General features: G+C 37.1%; 1 protein-coding gene and 1 long non-coding RNA gene across 6 annotated transcripts; one reads left to right on the forward strand and one right to left on the reverse strand.

Moving 5' to 3' along the window:
* Nucleotides 343-16,164, reverse strand: LOC109717857. Of its 4 annotated transcripts, none has more exons than XM_020243802.1 (4): nt 15,364-16,132; nt 14,713-15,310; nt 14,373-14,469; nt 343-1,716 (listed from the first exon to the last, which is right to left on the reverse strand). In XM_020243802.1, exons 1-4 carry the CDS (start codon nt 15,419-15,421, stop codon nt 1,675-1,677), a joined length of 795 nt encoding a protein of 264 aa, XP_020099391.1. In that variant the 5' UTR covers nt 15,422-16,132; the 3' UTR covers nt 343-1,674. The 4 variants fall into 4 exon arrangements, with proteins under 4 accessions (XP_020099391.1, XP_020099392.1, XP_020099390.1 ...); XM_020243803.1 differs by having other exon boundaries at nt 385-3,128; nt 15,364-16,164; XM_020243801.1 differs by lacking the exon at nt 343-1,716 and having other exon boundaries at nt 13,852-14,469; nt 15,364-16,161.
* Nucleotides 15,433-23,859, forward strand: LOC109717858. 2 transcript variants are annotated; one of them, XR_002218325.1, is made up of 3 exons: nt 15,433-15,558; nt 16,399-16,527; nt 23,490-23,859. It is a non-coding gene; the product is annotated as an uncharacterized LOC109717858 (long non-coding RNA). The 2 variants fall into 2 exon arrangements; XR_002218326.1 differs by lacking the exon at nt 23,490-23,859 and adding an exon at nt 21,768-21,891.

The following is a 25,336-nucleotide window of genomic DNA, read 5'->3' on the forward strand; positions in this document are numbered from 1 at the left end:
TCTGCATTGGACCACAAATATCGGCATGTATCAACTGTAGAAGTCTAGAAGCTCTCCAAGATTTTCCAATGGGAAACGAAATCCGATGTTGGTTTCCATAAACACATCCATCACAAACTTCATTCATACAATCTATTCCGGGTAAGCCACATACAATTTTCTTTTGACTTAATAATTTCAACCCATTAAAGTGTAAATGACCATAACGCAAATGCCAAAGCCATGATTTATTTTTAGTGTTAGCAACCAAAGCGTGCTCATCAATACATGAAATGTCAAGTACAAACATCTTGTTTTCAGCCATAGAAACTTTAATCAAAGGTATTTGAGATCTTTCATGGCTAATCTCACAAAAGTTATCGCAAAATTTAACATTATATCCTCTTTCAATCAATTGTCCAACACTTAATAAATTGTGAGCCAAGGAAGGTACATAATAAACATCATTGATAAACTTTTCCGTACTCTGACTTAGTTTTTATAGCAACTGTCCATTTTTCTTCAATTTGTAGAACCTTATCATCTCCAAGCCGAACTTGTAATTTTACAGATTCATCAATGTGACGAAAAAGGTTTTTAAATCCTGACATATGGTTGCTACATCCACTATCCAAAATCCATAAATCAGCACTACTAACATTAGAATTCAGACATGTAAGAAATAGTTTACCTTCCTCTTCATTCTTTTCTGCATAGTTGGCTTGTTGTTTTGCTTTGGCCCAGCAAATAAGCTTCTATATAACCATATTTCTTACAGAAATGACATTGCTTACTCTTATAGCCTTGGCTTTGATTGCTTTTCTCATTATCATCTTGTCGGTAGTTTGTGTCAGATCTTTCTCTACTATAGCCTCGGCCTCTTCCACGACCGCGAAAACCACCTCTTCCACGGCCTCTTCCTGCATACTTTTGGTCACCTTTTGACTTCGAATTTTCAACCCTTGATTCAAATGCATTTTCTGCACTTTTCTCTATAGATCTGTTTAGTCACTGCTCATGAGCTAACAGAGAACCCATTATTTCATTAAATGATAATTTGACAAATCTTTTGATTCCTCTATAACAGCGACAATATGATCAAATTTAGGAGGAAGACTTCTCAAAAGTTTTTCAACAACCTTCTTCTCAGAAACATCATCACCAAGACTTCTCATCTGATTAATAATGATAGCAATTCGAGAAAAGTATTCTTGCATACCTTCGGCATTTTTCATGTAGAGATTTTCAAATTCCTTTTGGAGAGTTTGTAGCCTCACAGTTCGAACGCGATCATTTCCTTGGTATTCTTGCTTTAAAGTAGTCCAAGCTTCATTTGATTTGGTGGCATTTGCAATTCGAGGAAAAATGTTGTCCTGCACTGCCTGTTGCAACACAAGCAATGCTTTGGCATCATTTTTGCGAAGCTCCTTGATTTGCTGTCTTATCTGCACCTTTTGAACCTTCTATTTCTGCATAACCATGCTCAACTAGATCCCAGAGATCTTGTGAAATGAAAAACGTTCGCATTTTGATACTCAAAAATTCATAATTTTCTCCATTGAAAATTGGAATCAAAGATTGAGAGAGATTAAGTGCACTTGAGTTACTCATGATGAAAACAAGTGTGATGAAAGTATACCTCTCTTTGTACCATCCAACTTACTAGATTTGTGAGCCTTCTAATTGCTTCTTGCTTCAAAGAATACCACAACGCCCAGCCTTGATCACAACCAGGCTCTGATACCAAATGTAAATGGAAGTTGCTATAATTTGCTACAGCAATTAAGTGGAAGGAAAAATAAACACTTTCATTCAAAAAACTTCATTACTAAAAGCTTACAATCAAAGAACTTTAAATAAAAGAAGAAACTTTAGGTTTAAGAAAACCTAACTCAACACATGTTTTCCACTACATCCACTACACATGTGCTCCTAGAAACTAACTACCATGAACTTCATAACATTACCCACTACTTACACAAATTAAGACACTAATCACTATTTACATAATCTTAGCCCACTACTTGCACCCACTACTTACACAATAGTAGGGCCACTAACATCATAATATTTGCATCATTTTCCAACACTACCCAATATGAATCTTCTTTAAATTCCATAGCCTTTTGACTTTGAACTCTATAAACTATCCATTTGATTGAGTATTGCTAAAAACTGTCTTGGTAGTTAGAATACAATCCCAAAGCCAAAGATGCTCAATTTGAGTCCATTTGATTGAGTATTGCTATAAACTGTCTTGGTAGTTAGAATACAATTTCAAAGTACTTGAAACAAAGGGTCGGTCGCCCTCAACAGAAAGAATGAACACACACTTACGTTGGTGCTAATAGGTTGAGCCATATATTTCGAAGTACAAAAGCAACTTGATACATGGTTTATGCTGGGTTTTGCTTCTATGTTATTATAGGTACCAAGAGCTAATGAAAGAAAGTTCAAAGCTTCCATTGTTCAAACTGAAGAAACTTAATGCATCATTACCTATACCTTCGATACCAAGAAACTTTGTAGTTCATTTCATTATTCATTAAGGAAAGGTGCATTGTAGTTTGGGACAAAAACAGGTGGAAGCTCAATTGTTGCAATCATGTAACATTCAAGATAAGGACTATGAAGAACAACAAAGAGCCGACAGCCAGCAGGAAGGCATAGGGAACTTGCAGAAGCCGAAAACAGGGACTTGAGGATTCCATGGCATATAATTTTTTTGCTTCGAAAATCAGGGTGTAGGAAAAGCAAAAGAACGGAGTTTTTTCTGTAAACACCTCAAAACAATGATATAACATAACCAAGTCTTGAAAGGTTGCTAAAACAAAAAGGGAAAAAGAAATTGAATGCAGGTAAAAGCAAGTTGAAAACACAAAGATTTGACAAATCAAAGCCAAATATGCAGTTTGGGGAAATCCCAATAGTTTAAAAAACATGAAACAAATGTTTACAAAGAAGAGAAGAGTGAAAAGTAGCTATGAAAATAAATAAATAAATTTTGCTCAGACACCCCTAGTCATCAAGCATTATTAGATTGGCAACGAACGGATTACCTGGAGCTTCTGGTTTTGTGTTGCACGGAGAAGCTGTTTAGTTCTCTTACCAACAGCGCCGCAACAGACTCAACATGGGGGTCAAACATGCTTGAATTAAAGCAGAAAAGCTTTAAGATATAGAAACAGAAAATGGTGAGACTTCCTTCATCTCACTGGTACTCAAGAGTAAGCAAATGAAATGAAATATAAAGGTACCATCTTGCCAGAGACAAAAACAAAACATTTTAAAAAAAAACACGATTGTGAACCGATTAATAAGAATTCTACTAATCTATACAGTACAATGATTTTCAAACTACGTTGACAAAAAAGTAAAACCCAAGGAACGTCATCACATGCAAAACTATCATGCAAGCGGAGTGCTACATCGTAAATCACAACATTAACGGCCACATATGATAAGTAGTAAAGTTTAGAATTTGGAATGATCTGAATTTGGAATTCTGAATTGCGCCGAGCTATTTGATGCATATAAAAGTTTAGAATTCCCAAATCTGATCTGAATTGCATCAACATTTTTTATGCATATAAAAGGTTCGAATTTAGAATCCATAATCGCACCTGAAAGAAGGGCAAAAAAGCATACCCTCTTGAGTTGTATTAACGAATATATATAGTACAAGAGATTGTCTTACTATAGTAACAATAACTACTATAGTAAGAGTATAACTAGGATTACATACTATATAATCCTACTCTATAGAAAGCAATGATACTACCCTATAGAAGGCAATAATTCACAGTATCCTAATATAGATAAAATATATCGTAACATCCCCACGCAAGCTAAGCATCCAGTGGCCGGATGCGAAGATTGAGCCGCAAGATCAAAAACCAAGGGGGTGACAGGGGCTTGGTGAAAATGTCGGCAAGTTGCTTGTCAGAAGGAATATGAATTAAGGCCAAATCACCAGACTGAACTTTTTCCCGCAAGAACTGATGGTCAAATTCAATGTTCTTCGTGCGGGCATGAAGAACAGGATTGGCTGCAAGGTAGGTGGTGCTGAGATTATCGCAATAAATACTGATAGAGCGCCATAAGAAAACACGAAGGTCGCGAAAGAGTCGACGAATCCAGACTGTCTCAGCAAGTGTGTAGGCTACAGCACGATACTCTGCTTCAGAACTAAAACGAGAAATGGTGGGCTGTTTCTTAGAGGACTAGGAGATAAGATTTGGCCCGAGAAAAATGCAATATCCAGAAGTAGAGCGACGTGTATCTGGACAACCAGCCCAATCAGCATAAACGAAGGCAACAAGAGAAGGATTGTCGCAGCAAAAGATAGGAAGGCCATAAGACAGCGTCCCCCGAATATAACGCAGAATACGCTTGACCGCCTGCATGTGCGGTTCACGAGGTACATAGAGATACTAGGCAACAGAGTTGACGGTATATGAAGCGTCCGATCTGGTGAAAGTGAGATAATGGAAAGCACCAACTATCTAACGATAAGTATATGGATCCTCAAGAAGATGCCCCTCATGAAAAGAGAGACGAGAAGTTGGCGAAAGAGTATAAACGGGCTTACTGTCAAGAAAACCATGTCGCTGAAGCAGTTGATGCGCATATTTTTGTTGAGATAAATGAAGACCAGAGGGGGAGCGATGAACCTCAATACCCAAAAAAATAATGCAGCGCATCCTTCATGGCAAATTCGGGTTGTAAAGTGATGATAAGAGCATCAAGAATAGATGAAGAACTGCCGGTGACAATAATATCATCAACATACAAGAGGAGAACAAGAGTGCCAGAGGAGGAATGACAAACAAACATCGAGGGATCAGCAGTGCTACCAACAAAACCAATCTCAGAAAGAAAGGAAGTGAAGCGCTAAAACCAAGCCAGAGGAGCTTGTTTGAGACCATATATCGCTTTGCCTAAACGGCAAACATGACTAGGAAGCGAAGGATGCACAAAGCCAGGTGGTTGTTTCATATAAACCTCCTCAGAGAGAGTGCCATGAAGAAAGGCATTTTTCACATCAAGTTATCGGAGAGACCATCCAGAAGAGAGAGCGACCGAAAGAACAGTACAAATAGTGGTCGACTTGACAACCGGAGAAAAAGTCTCATCAAAATCAATGCCTTGTTATTGTTTGTAACCCTGAGCCACTAGTCGAGTTTTGAGACGCTCAAGAGAGCCATCCGCCTTCTGTTTGACTTTGTAGACCCATTTACAGCTAATAAGATTGACAGAAGGAGCAGAAACAAGCTCCCAAGTATTATTGGTGAGTAATGCATCAAATTCTTCAACCATGGCAGCACGCCAACCTGCATCCTGAAAAGCTTCATGAAAAGTGGTAGGCTTAATAGGAAGAGTAGTATGTGAAGAAGCTAGGAAAGAGGTAGTCCCGGCAAAATTCTTAGCTATAGATCGAGTAAGCATAGAGTGTGTTCGGATTGGTAACGAAGGCTTAGCAGGATGAGGTGAAGGTGGCCTGTCAAATTTGGAAGGCGTAAACTCAACAGGAGAAGATGGAGTTGTAGCAGCAGTAGGTCGGAGAGTGCGTCGTCTGGTATAGACTCGGAGTTCTGGTGGACCAGCAACAGTGGCAGCATGTTCATCACTAACCTGTGTGGCATCATAATTCGAGGTGGAAGGAAAAGTCGATACAGTCTCAGACGATGAAACAGATGCATGTGAACCAACATCCGTAGAAGGGCGTGTGAAGAAGAAACCAGAGATAGCATCAAGAGAGAGAGGACTTTCACCCAATAAGGGAGGATTAGAAAAAAAAAATTGTTGAAACATTTGAAAATTTGAGGTAGTGGGGGAAGGTAAGGAAGAAAATTTAGGCAGACAAGAGTAAGGAAAAACAGTTTCAACAAAAGTAACATGGCGATAAATAAAAACTTTACCAGTGCTCGGATAAAGGCAGCAAAAGCCTTTATGTTTCTCAGAAAGGTCCAAGAAAACACAAGGGAATGATCGGGGAGAGAGCTTGTGATCTGTAATGTCCTGAACATCGGGATAACACAAACATCCAAAGACTCTGATAAGAGACGGGAGTCGATTCACAAGAAAAACAGCAGTTTGAATGGCCTCAGTCCAAAAACGATGAGGCAAGCCAGCTTGAAACAATAGACTTCTAACAATGTTAGATAAATGCCTATATTTTCTCTCAGCAAGGCCATTTTGTTGAAGAGTGTAAGGACAAGAAAATCGGTGAATAATTCTATTTTGTGAGCAAAAACTAAAAAACTTGTCATTTACAAATTCCGTACCATTATCAGATTGAAAAACTTTTATTGAGCTGTGAAATATATTTTAAACCATCTTCTTGAACTCGAGAAATTTGTCAAAAACTTCATATTTAAATTTTAAAAGATAAAGCCAGGAAAATCTAGAATAATCGTCGATAAAAATAACATACTATTTATATCCAAAAACCGAGGGCACAGGTGATTGCCAAACATCAGAAAGAACAATATGAAAAGAAAAAACATACTGAGATTCTGAATCATGAAATGAGAGTTTAACATGTTTTCCCATATTACACACATTGCAGACAGATAATTTCAGTGCAGAATCAGAAAGAATTTTATTGTTTTTAATAAATGTAGAAAGAACAAGAAGACTAGGATGACCTAACCGTCTATGCCAAACATCTCCACTAAACCTAGATGCAACAAGAGCTAATTGTTGCTTATTTCCTACACTTGCAAGTTTAGAAGAAATTGGATAAAGTGATGTCCTCGAGCTAGGACATCGAAAAAGCTCTTTCCCTATTTCCTTGTCCCTAACAAAAAAACCAGTAGAGTCAAATTCAAAAAGAGAATTATTATCTTGACAGAATTTATGCACTGAAAGTAAATTTCGCTTAATAGCAGGAACAACAAAAATATTTTTAAGAGCAAAAGAGTTAAAAGATGTATTCAATTGAGTTTCACATGTCTGAATAATATCAAGTAAATTTTCATTATTAACAAGAATTTTTTCATGCCCACTATAAGGTTTAGAAGATGAGAGAATACCAGTGTTTGCTGTCATATGATTTGATGCTCCGGTATCCAGATACCAGACCTCCTCACCGGGTTCGTGAAAGTTCAGAGTAGCAAATGTTTGAGGAACTTCATCAACAGTGAAAGAATGATTGAAGCGTTGTCTGCACTGAAGAGCAGAATGATTGAACTTTCCACATATCTGACATTATATGCCAGACTTCGGAATGTACGGTTGTTGATTTGGAGTGTAAGATTGTTGAGGATAATTGGGTTGAGACTGTGGGTAGATTCCAGGAGTTCCACGACCAGAGTAGTGTCTACCACGCTGTCCTCGGCCTCTACGATATCTACCTCCACGGTCTCCACGATTACTACGTCCACGATTGGCATAAAGAGCTTCACCGTCAATAGCGGGAATAGCAGAGGACGTAGTCACACTAGTACGACGCTGGACTTCTGTTTCTTCTTGCATCAAGAGTGGACGAAGTTGTTCAAAAGTTGGCTTATTTCTGTGTGTGTTTAGAGCACTAAAAAAACCTCGATATTCCTCTGGTAGCCTTAGAAGAAAAATCATGACCAAATTATGGTCTGACTCGATTTCACCTATCGCCTGAAGAGCATTACCAATCGTCTTGATTTTTTGCATGTAATCACTCATGCTCATTGAGCCTTTCTTGATACTCCGCAATTCAGACTTTAAAGAAAAAGCCATGAAAGCAGTCTTATCAAGAAAAAATGCCTCAATAATTCTCCAAGTATCATATGCAGTTTTAGGAGAGCTAGAAACAACCATATGTAATATGCTAAGAGATAAAGTAGCATTAATCCATGAAAGTATAGCAGTATGGTCATTTTTCTAACTTACATATTCAGGATTTATAACCACCTTCTTATCAGCAGTATCGATAGTTTGAGAAGGTACACCACTAGTTCTGTCCACATGTGTTGTAACACCAAAACTTTCTAGAAGATTAAGAAAGACATGTTTCCACAGAAGATATGTGGAATCGGTGAGTTCTAGTGGTATGAGAGTTTTAATATTAACAATTGGCAAATTTGAGGTAAAAGAAAACATATTTACCACCTTAAAATAAGGATCCACCACTAGATAAAAGAGAAAGATAAATCGGAATGTAACGGATGAGAATAAAAAAGAACCTGATTTCTACCAAACGAGAAGAACCACTTATCACCAAATAAGATCGACCGCACCAAGGAAAGAACCGAACGATATGAGCAACCAACAGTAGGACAGTCTGAGCGGCACCAGAGGAGCAAAGAGGAATCACAGGCTGAAAATACTGTAGCAGAGGCACTGTAGCACTGGTACTGTAGCAGTATTGTATCGCCAGTACTGTAGCAGTACAGTAGCGATAGTACTGTAGCAGTACTTGGAAGATAGAAAACTAAGAGAAAAGAAACCTATGGAAAGAGGTGAGACTTATGGTGGATGGTTGCGATAGATCGATATCCCCACATTAGGGTTTCCGCTCTGATACCATAAAAGAAGGGCAAAAAAGCATACCCTCTTGAGTTGTATTAGCGAATATATATAGTACAAGAGATTGTCTTACTATAGTAACAATGACTACTATAGTAAGAGTATAACTAGGATTACATACTATATAATCCTATTCCATAAAAGGCAATGATACTACCCTATAGAAGGCAATAATTCACAGTATCATAATATAGATAAAATATATCGTAACAGCACCAACAGTACTACCAGAATTCAGAAATAAGAATCCTCAAAGTTTAGAATTCTATATGATAAAATCTTTTCAAAAGGAATTGCTAGCACGATCAAATGGCTTGCAACAATTGGTAAAAGAAACCAAGAAATAAAAGGTATTACATAAAACTCCTTTTGTATTCCTTCTCTGAATTGTCTAGCTGAATTCCAACGTGCCTAGTAGAATTCTAAGCTCGGAAATTAGAATTCTGAAAATCTGTCTTGCACTGTAAGAGTAATAATAGGTCAAGAAATAAAAATTTTGAATTCGTAATCAGCAACTTTTTATAGGCAACCTTTTATATGAATTCACATTCTGAATCCTAAATCCTAAATTCAAATAATTCTTAATATGATTTCAGAATATGCAGTTTAAAATTCACCCAGGCATCGCTGAATTCAGCTAGTCAATTCATTTAATGACCGAAATTTTTATTACACAATTTATTTCTAAGCAATAAATATTATTAAATTACAATTTATATTTAATTTATGTAATTTTACGTATATAAAAAATGATGGGTTAAAAAAATATAGATTATATAATTTATATTTTACGAAAGAATAAGAGGAATGAGTTGCAAAACAAAGAAGAGAAAAACCAACTCCACAGCTAAAAATAAAAAGAATCATCAAAGCTAAGAATAAGAGTAAGTAAAAAAAGTGGAGAACTTCAGCAAATACTGAATACCAAATCAAAACCAGAAATCTTGGGAATCATACAAAAAACCCAACATGAATTTACATAAAAATAAACTGTCCATAAATATAAAGTGTAGTCAGAACAGAGCTTGATAGGCAATATAAATATATTTCGCTTAGGCTCCCCCATTTATCAAATATTGATCTGAAACCAATACACATTACTTAATTGATAAGGAAAAGACACCTTATGCATTGGATATGTAGAACTCTCTTAATTTAAAACTAAGGTATCAGCTTAGATTCCAAATATATGAAGCGTCCAGTAATAGTAAAAGGTGGGTACTTCTCTTCCATGTTAAAAAAATCCCAATAAGAATTTGATTCCAATGTTGACAGCCAAAACCAAGGCACATAATAAAAATTCTTAGAGGAAAATGGAACCAAAATTATTTAATTCTCAAATTCATACCTTCCCAGCACCAAGCTTACACATTTTTAATCTTTCCAACACATAGTGAAAGAATCCGCAAACATCAAGCAATATCATCTATATAATATAGTTAATTTGGTTAGCTTAAATACATTTCAAAGGAAACTGATCTGTATGGAAAGCAGTCAAGAGCTGATAGAGGCGGCATCCATTTACTATGCAATCTTAGAAAAATGAGCTAATTGATACCATCGAAATTAATCAAAATCCGACAAAAAAACTCTTAAGAAAAAAAAAAAAATCCAATGAGGATATTTTTTTTTTACCAAACAGCTGAAAAATTCATACAAAACACATAAAAAACTCAATCTGATACCCGAAAATGAAATTGGTGCAGGAAATAAAATCAAACTTAACTGGTATTGAAAATAAATTCAAGTTCTTTCTGCGGGAAAAAAAAAATTATAAATCAGAAGCCATAATATACATGTTTGAACATTAACTATCCAAATCATCACATGTTGAACCTAAGCAAGTAAAACATTAAGCAGCTATCTAAATCATTACTTGCCGAACTTAAGTATAATGAGTAGAGCATCCAAACTCCCAACCGTAGTATAAAATGGATGGTTGCAAGAAAGATGAAAAGCTCTATATTAAATCAGCTTGTGAAAATCACACCAAATAGTATACATGAATGAGTATAATAAACAAAAAATAATGTGAAAAGAAAATCAACTAATACTCCACATAAAATAGCTACTGTCAAATAGCTTTTAATGATAAAATATCTGAATTAGTAAAAGAAAGTATATAGAAAGCATTGCGCTACTCTTAGGCTACTTTATAGAAAGAATTCAAAATAGCTATTTTAAAGTAGAGATTAAGTGAGCTAATTTACCAAATACCTACTTTATAAAATAGCTCACTTAATCGCAACCTCATAGGTGTCAAAATGATCTTTCATGCCTATTCAGAAAGTATAGAGTAGCTATTTTATATTTCTATAAAATAGCTCACTTTCTTTTACCAAATGCCTAATTTGCTGAAAATCCCACATGTTTTGATACATACTGACACACGTGTACGGGGATGGATTTTGCGACCCTCTCCGCACAATAGAGGAGCTGCTTCTTAGCCGCTACCGATGGGATCGTACAGCATGTACCGTTTGGGTTCACTAACTCAAAAGTGATGTGAGATCCCTAGTGTTCAGCTGTGGAGGCTTGCCGACAGCTCTGGAGAGTGTCGGGGCAAGTCCGAGTCGCGTTGGCGTCAAATAGACGTAAAACGGACTCCGTGCGACGCGAGGGCAGCTTATAGCGAAGAAATCTGCGAAACTGCAGATTTCTCTGCTTGCTGTACCAGTACAACCAGCGTGGCTGTACCGGTACAACCATCGCGCAGAGGATTAGCAGCTCTCGGGTTGGCTCTTGTACCGGTACAAGAGCCCGTGTACCGGTACAAGGGCCCGTGTACCGGTACAAGGGGGTAGGTAGAGGGTTAATTTAGTAATTCTCTTCCTCGTTTGTATCACCACTCCACCTACCTCTTTATATAGGCGTAGAGAGCTTGAGAGGGAGTTCTATTGCTGCTCCTTCTTCCCCTCTCCCTCTCTAGCTTGGTTCGACCGTGGAGTTCGGTTGGAGCTCGGATTCGACACCGACGTCGCGCCACGAAGCCGTTCGGAGATACGGTTGGGATCGTAGCGCTGCGAGGAAGCTTGGCGAGGGTGCGTTTTCGCCGTTCTCGACGCCGTGTCGCTGACCGATTAGCCATTGAGGTGAGTGTTCCGTTGCGTTGCTTCAAGTATTGACATTTCGAGCTAGGTGCTGTTTGCTGATTCCCATCGTCGACCGTTAGTATTTCAGCTCGTTCTCGACGTAGGAGCATCAGTTTTCGACGAGGCTTGGTTCGTTGGATTTGGGACTGCGAGAGGAATCCACGAAACCCTTACTTGTGAATTTTGGCGAAGGTTAGCTTGGTCGAATCCCTGTTGTACCTCACTGCTGCAATTTCTGGACTGAATTGGTGAATTTTGTTACTTAGAGCTCGAGCTTAGGCGATTTCTGTACTCGGCAGGTTCCGGGTAATCCAGCAGGTTGCTCTACGCCAGTGGGAGTCCTTCGCTGCCAGAGATTAGCGTTTGAGGTGGGTTACATCGGTTTTGACTCCTAAGTTCATAATCGTCAACATGTATAGATCTCGATTTTGATAATTTATTCTAGCTCGAATTCATGGATTATATGATATAATGCAAATCTGAATTTGGAGTATGTGGTAATAAATTAAGTAGATTATATATGTTGGACTTGGAAACTGAATTAGGAGAAAACCTGCGATTTGGATCTGTCACCTGATTAAACTGCCTGATTTAGCTCTAGGAGCCGTTATTAAATTGTACTGTCGCAGTATCTTCGAGACGAGTACTCCAGGTAGTTTAGAATATATCTACACTCGTGCTGGTTCGCCGAGGGGATTTTACAGGGTCGTTCAGGCTGTTCCGGACTGTAGGGTGCCGTTGAGGTTGACGGTGGACCCGTATCGCCTTTTTGGCGTCTGATTGTGCCGAGGGCACGTTACTTGTTGGTTGTTAGACCAGTTAGAGTCGATTTCTTGACTTTGGCTTTTCAGAGCCTGTTTGAGCTCGACAGAGATACGCTGCATACTCGGTTGGGTAGCGCCCACGAGTGCCACTCCGGAGTCAGGCTTTGTGCTTTCGCGTTGGTGTCGCTCATGCCAGTTGGACTTGCTCTCCACGGACCAGTTAGTGTGGATAGAGCCTGATAGTCGCAACGGGGCAGGGACGGGTGTATTCACAGTCCCGGGGACGGGTATGCTTACAGTCCCGATTGGATTGGGTCAGAGTTGACATTTCCTACAGTTGGTTAGTGTAGAGCATGATAGTGTAGTGATCGATAGCGGTAGAGTTTATTTCCTGCTTTTCTGACTACTCTTGCTCCCTTCTGTAGACTTGGTGGGTGGACCGATATTGTTTTGGGCGGTACCCACTGAGGACTACTTGTTTTTACACTAGTTCCCACGCCCAGTTGTTACCTTTGTTTTTGCAGAGCCACAGGTTCCGGCTGCTGCACCGTCCGCGGACCAGGATCGAGGCAAGGGCGTCGCGAGTTAGAGCCCTACCCGACGTGCTGAGCTAGAGGTGCCCCTACTGCAGGTAGATGTTTTGTTTCGAGTTTATGTACATAGTTGACTTAACTCGCCAGTGCGAGTAGCTCTGTATTTTGGTTTTGGACTATGTATATGAAACTCAGTTTGTTTAGCTTCTGTTTTCTCTAGCAGCTCTCTACTACTGTTCCTAGTAGTGTTTGATTTACAGGTACAGCTGTCACTTCGTATACAGGAAAAATTTCTTTGTATACGGCGGATTTGTCGGCGCGCCCAGGGGAACGAGACAACCGGGGCGTGACAAGTGAGAAGGCTCAGAGAGCATGGAAAGTGTTAGAACTACCTAATAGCCAAACATCAACATCCAAAATTGTTTCTAGCAAGAGCAAAATCAGAGTAAAAGAAAAATTTTCACTAAGGATTATTCCACTAATCAGATGAAAAAAAAAAAAAAAAAAAAAAAACATTCCAATACAAATGGTATGAATTTTTAAAAAAGAAACTGCATCAGAAGAAAGATGAGATCAATTGAGAAAGAATCACCATTCAAGATCAGAATCCCAAGAAGCACAAACCAGTTCACAAGAGGGAAGCACAAACCAGTTCACAAAAGGGAGAATTATGCTTTAATCAGTGATCCTACTATTCTACAATGAGCAAAATAACAAATCCAACATCAGAAGAATCACCAAAAAAATTTTGGCCGCAAGCAACGAACAAAGCAACAACTCAACTCTTAGAAAAGTAAAATAACAATCAGATTCGGAGATCGCAACATGTATAGGAATCCCCACAATTCAACTGTTCGAAAAGTAAAACAACAACTAAACCTCCCCAATCCAATTCACTGATCCAAAATTGACCCTCTCTCTCGGGCTGTAATGATCTCTTAAACTTGCATTACACCTTTTCAGTTAGTATAGTGATTTCTGCCTGCTGGCATTTTTGTTCTATTAACATTTTGTGTAACCTCCTAGGTCCTAACAAATGTTATCTTAATGCTTCAACTTAAGCAAATTTTGGCAAATTATTGCTGTCCTTGTGCTTGTCTGGTATGTTTAATTCTTAAGTTCGCGGCTATGCTGCATTGTGGAGCATACAACCTACTATTTTTGCTGCTAATATATACATATTGTCGATAGTTTTGTAAAAGGCCTAAGAGATTTCAAAATATGAACTCTTTGGTGTTAATTTCAATTGATATCTCAACTCAAATCGAAATTACTAAATCTACCTAAACTGCCAAAAGCAAAACTTCAGTCCAAATGAACGGAATGAATATGTAATTCAATCAATTCAAAAGAAATACTGTTATTAGTTTTTGACAAATAAAAAGCTGGTAATTAAATAACTTAGTAGCTTCTTTTCCTAGAATCACAGTCATAATATGTGAGCTAAGGCTACAATATTGCATGAATAGTAACTCATTATCAACCAAGGACCTGACCTGATAAACCAACGGGTTCTCTTCCTCAGTGGCAGAAATTTTAAAGGGAAGTAGCTTCACCTTGGGCTTCTCTAAAGAAAAAACTACTGGTATTCCCCTGTCAATTCCATAGTCTTTTCTCAGACGAAATCTCACCTACAGAGGTAAAACTATTAACTACTTTTAGGTATAAAGCAACAAAGTGCTGAGAAATAATCTCAAGGATGAAAAAATAACTAAAACACCCAAATATTCTATTCAAGTTTTCCCCAAAGACTAAGTGTGTTCTTCAGTAGCAGGATGTTAGGCATAAAAACATGTGAGAGACAATGAAAAGGGATTAGATCTAAACGTGTAATACCTCGAAGCTTCCACGATCGATCGATCCCTCTCCGTTGCCCGCGGAGCACCCTGGGCGATCGGCTCGAAATTTCGTCGAACAGGGCGCGAGGGCCGGGGAGTCCCTCTCCGATGCCCGCAGAGCGCCCTGGGCGATCGGCTCGGAATTTCGTCGAACAGGGCGCGAGGGCTAGGGAGAGGGCGCTCCGATGCCCGCGAAGCGCCCTGAGATCGCCTCGGCATTTCGTCGAACAGGGCGCGAGTGCTAGGGAGAGGGCATTTCGTCGAACAGGGTGCGAGCGCTAGGGAGAGGACGCGGGGGACTGCGAGCTCCTCCGATCGATCGCGTGATGGTGAGGGGGAGGAGGAGAAGAAGATCCTCGCAGATCGGAAAGAGATCGGAGAGAGATGAGAGGCGGGCTCGAGCGGGCGCGGGCGCGGGTCGCGGAGCGGATCTGTAGGACCTCCGCGCCGTGCGAGGCGACAGGGGGAGGCGGGGAGAGGGGCACGGGAGGCATAGAGCGACAACTGTCCGCATCTCGCCCCCGCCTCTCTCTCTCTTCTGTCCCGCCTCTCTCTCGATCCGATCCCGCCTCTCTCTCTCCGATCTCCCCGCCGGGATCCGCAGCTCTCCTCTCTCCTTCATCGCTTTCCTCGCGCTCAGCGCACCCTCCCCTTCCTCTGCTCCGTTCATCGAAACCCCCTCGCCTCGCCTCCTCCTCAGCCGCCATCGTCGCCGCCTCCTCGCGTGGTACACCGTGGCGAGGAGGCGACGTGCTCGGCGACGAGTTCTTCGCCGACTTCGCCAACTCCGCCCGCGTGGCCGACAACGAGAGCCGCCGCTTCGCCTTGCTGAGCTCGGATTCAGGTGAGAAGCTACTATTTTAGTTGGAACAGATTAGGTGTTTGGATTGAAATTGTATATATCATTGTAGTTTGATGTTTTGCGTTCCATTTATTTGAAACTTAATTATTCTAGCTTATATATATTGCAAAATTAATTTGCTTTTCGGGGCACCTAAGTTAAAGTTTAGAAATTGGTTAGGCATTACGAAGCCATGAAATGAGTAATTAATATGATGAATGTGATTTTTACTGGGAAAATGATATTAAGAATTAATAATCTTGAGTTGATCATGTATTAGTCTGAACATGTAGACTATTTTTTTTTTCCTTTTTGTATAGCTTTACCAATTGAATGAAAAGAACAAGAAGTTATTGTGTATATTTTCAATTGGAATTCAGTAATGTCTTTTACATGTAGAAACCTAACCATTAGCTCCCAGGGAAGGCCGATAGAAGGTTGAGCTGCCCGCCGGGATGCCCATGGACAGAATTGAAGTTTTAAATTACCTATATTATATTAGAGCTAACATATACAACTAAATTAATTAATTAATAATGACACTGGTGTAGCATTAATTGAAGCTAACATATACAACTAAACTAATTAATTAATGGTACTGGTGTAGCCTTATGTGAGCATAATTTCTTCATTGTTAGAGGTTCTTGAGGTGGTTGCAAGATTAATTGAAACATGGCATTGTTAGAGGAATTGGTTCCTGGATTGATATATGCATAGTATATGTTAAGTGTTATTCTTAAAACTTATTTCATGCATTGTCCATTACAGAAATTGATTCCTAGGCACTTTCTATGTGTAAATGTTTTACCTAAAACTCCTAAGATTTGTGTCCATTTTTCCCAGTTTTCCCAGTTTCACAGGACAAACTTGCACTATGGAATGCTGATCAATCCAGATCTGCCATCATTAATCCCAGGTGGATCATGTATTAGTGCTGCTGTTGCAACGGATCCCCACAGCATCGCTGAGAGAGTAAGCTCTTAAATTTCCAACTGAAATTCTAAAATTTGCAAAATTTAAAGGTATCCTTTTCAAAAGATGTCTGTTTGCCATGCTCCAAATTGATTGAACTATTTTACTATGTTATCTTTTCCCTGTATCTTTGTTAATACTTGAAAAAAATACTAACATAAAACCTAAAAATACTAAAATACTAAAAAAATACTAGAAATCTAACGGATACAAATTCGGATATGGATTTTAACTGTATTCGACCCGAACCCGAACCCGAACCCAACCTAAGCCCGAATTTTTTTTATATTATATATATATATATATATATATATATATATATATATATATATATATATATATATATAGTATATATCGGCAAGCAGCTTAGTTAATTCGGCGTTTAATACGCCGAATTAAAAGGGATTTTTTTACATACGAATTAAACGGGGATTTCCGTATTTTCCGAAAAAATCGAAAAAATACGCGATTTCTTCCTCAAAAATCATTATTCGCTAATTATTCACGATTCGCGAATAATTCGCCCAAAAAATCGGGCGATCGCGATCGCCGGTCGCGCGACTCGCGCGAGGTCGCGTCATCGCCCGGCTCGCCGCTCGTGTCGGTCGCTGCTCTCGTGCCGCTCGCGTTGTCGGCCGCTCGCATCGTCGTTGTCCTCCGCCGACTCTCGCCGCGCGCCGGGAGCAAAGGCCGCGCAGCGGATCCATCTTCTCGCGATGCCGTTTTGGGAAAGTGGAGTTAAACCAGTAATTTTTGCGGGGTCTTTGGAGCATGGAGATGCGCGGTCCAGCAGGCTTTTCAGCCTCGTGGACCGCATGAGGGGGAGGTCCATAGTGGACCTCCCTCTCATATATATATATATATTAATATATATATATATATTTAATATATATATATATATATATAATTTTTATTTATAAATATATATTCATTTATTATATATATTATTTTATTTTTATATATAAATATTTATATAATATTTTATTTATAAATTTATAATTATTTATTACTATTTTTAAATATATAAATTTTATGTATTATTAATATATGTTTATTATTAATATAGGAATATATTTAATTTATATATAAAAATTATAATAATAATATATATAGTAAATTAATTATTATATACTTATTATATAGCCGAATTTTTTATCCCGAATTTTTAATTGGTGAACGTATTATATCCATATAAATTACATATTCGAATAATTACCGAACCCGTTTTTTAGCCGTATTTTTCAACGAATTTAAAAATTAAAAAACGAATTTTATCCGAATTATATCCGTACCGAATTTTTGCCGAATCCGAATTAACTAACTATGTTGGAGATGTGGTGAGCGAAGTACATGGCGTACAATCCCATTGGTTGTGGCGACAGCGCCGCGCCGACGAGCTCCGCCGTGGAACTCGGCCTCTTCGCCCGAATGATCCTCGATGGAGGCAATGAGATCGACACATCCTTTTCCTTCAAATCGCTAAATCTCATTGTACATGCCTCAAATCTCCAATTCCCACTAAGGCCCCCGTTTGGATACCCCTAAAATCGTAGCATAGTTAAACTATGCTATACCGGTAGAAAAATAATCCTACGAAACGTTTGGATAAAAAAAAATGGAGTAAATTTTGGAGTATAGTTATACTATACTCTAAAAAATGGAGTAAAATTACAATCCACTTTAACCAAAAGAAAAAAAATGCCACCATTTTGAGCTCCCTTACCTAAAAAATGTATAAGTTCTAAATATTAAGTTTCAATATAAAATTTTAAATTTCAATATAAAATTTATATTTTAATTTTAATTTTGATTTAAAATTTAAAATTTAAAATTTAAAATTATAAATTTCTATTTTCTAATTTTGAATTTAAAAATTTAAAAATTTAAATTAAAATTTAAAAATTTAAAAATTTAAATTTTAAAATTTAAAATTTTGAAATTTAAATTTAAATTTTCAATTTTCAAAATTTAAATTTTATTTTTAAATTTTAAATTTTAAATTTTAATTTTAAATTTTAAATTTTAAATTTCAAATTTTAAATTTTAAATTTTAACTTTCAAATTTTAAATTTTTAAAATTTATAAATATGTAAATTTATAAATTTTTCTTTTTTAAATTTAAAATTTCAAAATTTAAATATAGATTTTAATTTAAATTTCAATTTTTCAATTTTTCAATTTTTAAATTTTAAATTTTAAATTTTAAATTTTAAATTCTAAATTTTAACTTTTAAATTCTGAAATTTAAATTTAAAATGAGAACCACTAATTTTAAAATTTTAATTTGAAATTTAAAATTTAAAATTTTTAATTTTTAAAATTCAATTTCAAATTTCAAATTCGAATGTTAAATTTCAAATTTTATAGTTTGAATTTCATATTTAAAATTTAAAATTCAATATTTTAATTTTAATTTAAATTTCAAATTTGAAACATAAAATTTAATTTAATTTTTAAAATTTTTAAATTTAAAATTTAAAATTTAAAATTTTATTTTTAAATTTTGAATTTTAATTTTTTAAAATTTTATTTTTAAATTTGGAATTTTATATTTTTAATTTTAAAATTTTAAAAATTTAATTGTTATAAATCCTGTGGAATTATACGATATGTATCCAAACAACTTAAAAATAAAACTGTGAAATTTTTTTGTAGTCACAAGATTCCGTATTTCATTTTGACCAAAACCACAAAATAAAGATTTCATGGAGTTTTTTAAATATGCATCCAAACAGGGCCTAAATTTGAACCTAACTTGCGTCAATTTTTTAGATTTTCTTTGATAATTTGGTGCTTAATTTAGGGTGGTTTCCATTTTGCAATAATTAGGGTGGTTTTTATGGCAATATTTTGATGCCTATGGTATGAGATGTATATTTTTTTTATGCTATCATTTTGCAATATACCTCCTATGATTTTCTGAATGTTCAAAATTTTCAATATCGTTAGAAAACAATAAGCGACTTAAATATTTGATGTGGTTCTTTGTGATAATTCTATTTAGCGTTAAGCTACCTAATTATTAGCTGTTATCTGATGTCATACCGGCAAACATCAAATGAATGCTAAGATGCATGATCACTGACAATTTTTTTTTTTATTTTTGCATTTGTAAACTATTATATCAAAAAAAAATTATTTATATATTATAAACTTTATAATTAAATATTAGCATCAAAATTGTCTGCAGCGAAGTGCGGTTACTCCACTTGTATATATAAAACTCAGGATTATATATATATATATATATATATATATAGGGTCCGGCTACTATCCTATTAATAGGATTGGCACCCTTGTCTTATCAAGTCGATTTGAATGATCGGAACTTCAAATTGATAATCGGCACCGTTGAAGTTGATCTACACAATTAGAAATGTTTAGAAACCAAATTTTATAATACTTAAAAATCATTATCAAGTTCATCTTAAGAGTTGAAAAATGAACGGTTATAAATGAATAACCTTTTTAAAATAAAGGTTAGACTTTTTCAATCGTAATCAGAGTTATCAAACATTATCTAAATAGTATAAAGAATTTTCTATCAAAAATTCAAACAATTTGGATTGCTCTATAACGTTAACAAGCAAACGGCTCACATAAGCCGTCAAAAATTGTCGATTTTACGTCACTTTAATCACCATGTGAACCATTATCAAAATTTATAAAATTTAGCTTCTAGATATTTCAAATACTCTAGATCAACTTCAACGGCTCCGATCATCGGTTCGGAATTTCGATCATCAAGAACAACTTGATAGGACAAGTGCTCCTATCCTATTAATAGGACAGTAGCCCTAGCATATATATATATAGTTCTGACTGCTATGTTAAGAGAGGACGTGGAGGGGTTAGGGGAGGGAAACATTCTAGAATACAACATGTATATTAGTGACGTGGCATAACAAACCAATCAAAAAATTTTATTTAGAAATATATGTCCCATCATGATTATAAAAAATTATTTTTATTGTACTTTTGTTAAAAAAGAAGAAAGGTGATTGGTTTGTTATTGATGACGTGGTGCAAGTGTAATAGTGTAGAATTCCTCGGAGGGAAAAATTCGGAGGGCTTTTTTTAATTTTCTAAAAATTTAAATTATTAATTTTAAAAAAATTAAATTAAAATATTAATTTCATTCAATTTAAAATTTAAATTAAATTAATTTGTGACAATTTTTTTTATTGCTATTATAGGTAACCAAACAATGGCGATTCATTTTATCGACATCATAAATAACTAAATAGTGGCGATAAAATAATCATTTAACCACTTTAAATTAATTAATCAGTGACGATTTTTTTTATCGCCACCATAGGTAATAGTGGCGATAAATTTTGTCGAGATCTTATTTTTGTCATCAATACTATCTTTTTTTATAGTGGTTGTTGCCTAATGTACATATAATCTATATAGGGTTAATTTTATACAGGTCTTGCAAATATAGTGAATGACAAATATATTTCCACAAAATTCAACTTTTATAGGTTGTCTCTGTAAAAGTTCTAATATTTTCAAATATGTCCCTCTGATTTATTACCGTTAGAGAACTGCTAGAGAGCCGTTTATATTTTTAATTTTGCTATCACAAATATATCCTTCCAAAAACTATAACAGTATAATATAAGAGAGATAAAAATATCAAAACTAATCAAGGTTAAGTATTTAATCTATGGTTAACTAAATTTTCTAACGGATTCTAACGACAGGGATATATTTGAAAACATCAGGACTTCTGTAAAGACAACATATAAAAGTTGAACTTTATAGTAATATATTTATCATTCACTATATTTGCATAGAATTATATGAAATTAATCCTACATATAATATAGATACAGCATACAGAGAAAGAAAAATACTACCAAAAGTAAACAGAGTCATTCACTTTTGCGTCATTTTGGGCTATAGGGCATAGAGACTGAGTGTAGCATTCCTGGGGTTTGGATAGGATTGGCTGCAGTATTAGTGACTGGTTGACACATCTGGAGAATATCTGACTGAGTCGGAGTCGTTTCTGCACGAAATGGATGCAAAAGTAGACTTGCCGCACTCAAATAAGCAAAACTGGAGTTTTGCTAGATTCCGGCGCCCAAAACATGGTTTAGGTCGCCCAGAACTGAGTGCTGAAATTAACTGAAACTGGAAGCCAATTCGGATCCTATGTTTCGGGCGCCCAGAAGTGGGTCCGAAAATTCACATCGTGAATATCAATTGTGTTGACACGTGGCTCGTGGTAGGTGAGGTCCGTCGGAGTCGGTTACGGGCACAGCACACCGCGGGCGAAGGAACTGAAGGGGAGCATTTGTGCAGGCTGGAAGTTCTGGGCGCCTAGAACTAGGTTTAGGGCGCCCAGATCTTAGTTTTCTGCTGGAACTACAGGTTAGCAGCAGTTATTCCTGAAGCTTATTGGACCGCTCTAACACCCTATAAATAGCTTGTGTGCATTCCCTTTGAGCTCTTTTCACCTGTTCTTCACATAGATCCTCTATTTGGCATCTTAGTCCCTCCAAATTACTCAATTTGCTCCAATTCCACCATTCCAAGCTTGAGGATTGCTGATTCTGCAGATTTTTAGCAGCGACCTTCGGCGTTTTGACTCGTGTTCTACGTAGGAAGGTCGGATTTCGGTGAAACTTGATTTGCTGAATTCTAGACTTCAAAAAGAATCCACGAAATAGTTAAGGTTAGCTCAGTCAATTTCGCATTTTTTTGGACTGCAGTAGTTTTGGACCTGATTTTGGATTTCTTGGATTTTTTTGATGCTATCTTTGGAAGCAATGGATCTTTGGACCTGAGATTGATACTCTAGTATACTCCACTGGTTTGGGACTCTCCTCACATGAATTGGAGATTATTAGGTGAGTTTTGACATTAGAGTTGGGTTATTTAAGCTTAAGTGCTGAAATTTGGGTTAATTGATTGTTTTTAATGTTTAGAACCTTGGAGGTAGTTGATTGCTGGATTTGGAGGATTTCGGTTGATACAGTATGAATTATCAGTGGTTCGAGATCTCTTTGCTGCCAGGATTTAGCTTGTGAGGTGGGTGTTTCATCAGTTTTTCTCCTACGTGCATGTTAGTCATCGTGTATAATTGTCGGTTCTTATATATCATGCTTAAATTCATTGATTAGCATCTTGGCTGTAATATGAATGTTGAAGCATGTTGAAACGAGTATTTACATTATACATGTTGGACTTGAAAATTGACTTAGGAGAAAACCAGCATTTTGACCCGTCATATGCTTATACTATCCGATTTAGCTCTAAGAGCCGCGATTTAATTGTATCACTGCTGTTTCAGCACGGTGGATACCCGGGGTAGTTTAGAATGCATTTACGCTCGTGCTGAAATGCTGAGCTTATTTTTACAGCAGAGTCTAGGCTGTTTCGAGTTGTCGGGTGCCGTCGGGGTTGACGGTGGACCCAGATTTCTATTTTTGGTATCAGATTGTGCCGAGGACACGTGGGTTTGGTTTCTAGACCTGTTTTGACCCTATCTACTTGACTTTGGCTTATTAGAGCCTGATTGAGCTCGACAGAGATACACTTGCATAATCGGTTGGGTAGCTCACACGAGTGCCACTCCGGAGACGGGCGTTGTGCTTTTGCGTTGGTGTCGTTCGTGCAGGTTGGACTTGCTCTCCATTGACTGCTTAGTGTGGAGGTAGCTATATAGCTGCAACCGGTTGGGATGGATGTGTTCACAGTCCCTGGGATGGGTATGTTTACAGTCCTTAGCGAGATTGTGTATGAGTTGACATCATGCTACAGATAGTAGAGTTGATTTATGATTGATAGAATAGTGACTTATAGTTGTAGATGTATTCCAACTTTCTTTTCTATCTTTGTGCATTTCTGTAGACTTGGTAGGTGAACCGATGATTTTGAGGACGGTACCCACTAAGGACTACTCCTTTTTGTAATAGTTCTCACGCCCAGTTGTTACCGCTGTTTTGCAGAGCCGTCGTCTTCGACTGTTGCTGTTACTGATTTGGATCGTGGCAAAGCGTCGCGAGTTAGAACCCTCCCAGACGAGCCAGAGCTAGAGGAGCACCTACTACAGGTAGTTGTATTTTTTTTTGTTTGAGTTCATGTACATACAGATATTTAACTCGCCAGTGCGAGTAGTTTTCTACCCTGGATATTACGTATGTATATGGAGCTTGTTTATTTATCTACTTTAGTTCTAGCTGCTCTATACTACTGTTTGTAGTATTGTATGATTACAGGTACATCTACTGTTTCGCTTCGTATACCGGAAAAATTTCTATGTATACGGCGGTTCTGTTAGTGAGCCCGGAAAAACAAGTAATCCGGGGCGTGACACTAAAGGAGCAAGGAGTAAAATACTTTTAAAAGTAAATAGAGATGTTTACATTTGAGTCGTCCTCAGTGACAAGGCATTATTAAACATAAACTAGGTTACTTGAACTTCATTAAAAAGCCAAATTTCACCATTATACGTCATCATTTGTCTAGATTCTGCTTGCTGTCGAAAATTTTTAGTTCTTAAAAAGTTTAAATAGTCTAAGTCATATTTAACATGCAGCACTGATCATTGAAACTAACTATCACACTCTGGATTACTCGTTTCATCGGGCACGTCGACAAATCCACGGTATAAAAATTTTTTTTTCTTATATACGAAGCGATAGCTATATCTGTAATCATACAAAACTACAACTAGTAGTATAGAGCTGCTAACAGAACTGATAAATAACATTGAGTTCACTATACATACATAGTCTCTCTAGATACAACATCACTCGCTCCAGCGAGGATCTAACACCAGTATGTATATGACCCAAAAATTCAAAATTACCTGTAACTGGTACTCTTCTAAGGCAACAACAAAACTGGAAGGGATCTAGCTCGCGACTCCCTTTCTACGATCAGGATCAGCAATAGCAACAGCCGTAGAAGAAGACTCTACAAAAAGGGGTCAGCAACTGGGTGTGAGAACTACTGCAAAAAAAAGTAGTCTTCAGTGTGTACCGCTGCCGACCTCAACGGTTTACTCACTAAATCTACAGAAGGTATACTCAAGGATAGTAAAGAAAGCTAGAATAACTCTACAGCTATATGTCACTATACTATCACGATCCAACACTAACTATCTGTAGAAAATACAATCTCTGAACCAATATCTCTAGGGATTGTGAACACACACGTCCCGCCTATAGAAGCTACACTAACTACCACCATGCTGGATCGTCAGTGGAGAGCGAGTCCAAATAGGACACAACGACAACAACGGAAAAGCACAAAGCCCGACTCCGGAACAGCACTCGTGGGCGCTACCCAACCGAGTATGTAAGCGTATCTCTACCGAGCTCAATCAGGCTATCACAGGCTATAGCCAAAGCAGAAGGGTATAATTGGTCTAACAACCATAATAAATATGCCCTCGGCACAATCTGATGCAAAAATAGCAAACTGGGTTCACCGTCAATCACAACGGCACCCAGTACAGTTCGGAACAATCTATATATTACTGTAAAAATAAACTCAGCATTCTAGCACAAGTGTAAATTCATTCTACACTATTCTGAATATCCACCGCCTACAAACTGCGGTGATATAAACAAACTACAGCTTCTAAAGTTAAATTTGGTAGTTTTCAGAAAATGACTGTAGAACCTATAGTTTTCTTCTAAGTTAAATTCAAGTCCAACATGTATAATAAAACTAGCATATAAAGCTCTAATTCAGATTTCCTTTAAAAATAATGCAAATCTACGAATCGAGCTACTAACTTGATATATGAAGTCAAAAACACATGCTGTCAACTCCGGCTTAGGAGAAA

The sequence above is a fragment of the Ananas comosus genome, linkage group 11, assembly GCF_001540865.1.
Source record: "Ananas comosus cultivar F153 linkage group 11, ASM154086v1, whole genome shotgun sequence".
Taxonomy (NCBI): domain Eukaryota; kingdom Viridiplantae; phylum Streptophyta; class Magnoliopsida; order Poales; family Bromeliaceae; genus Ananas; species Ananas comosus.

Excerpts from the sequence above, each read along its gene's own strand:
- LOC109717857 (XM_020243801.1), bottom strand. The coding sequence starts at position 15,421 with ATGGCGGCTGAGGAGGAGGCGAGGCGAGGGGGTTTCGATGAACGGAGC. Across the intron at positions 15,311-15,363 it reads TGAACGGAGCAGAGGAAGGG|CCCGGCGGGGAGATCGGAGA; the intron begins GAGGGTGCGCTG and ends AGAGCTGCGGAT. Across the intron at positions 14,470-14,712 it reads TCGATCGTGGAAGCTTCGAG|GGGAATACCAGTAGTTTTTT; the intron begins GTATTACACGTT and ends TGGAATTGACAG.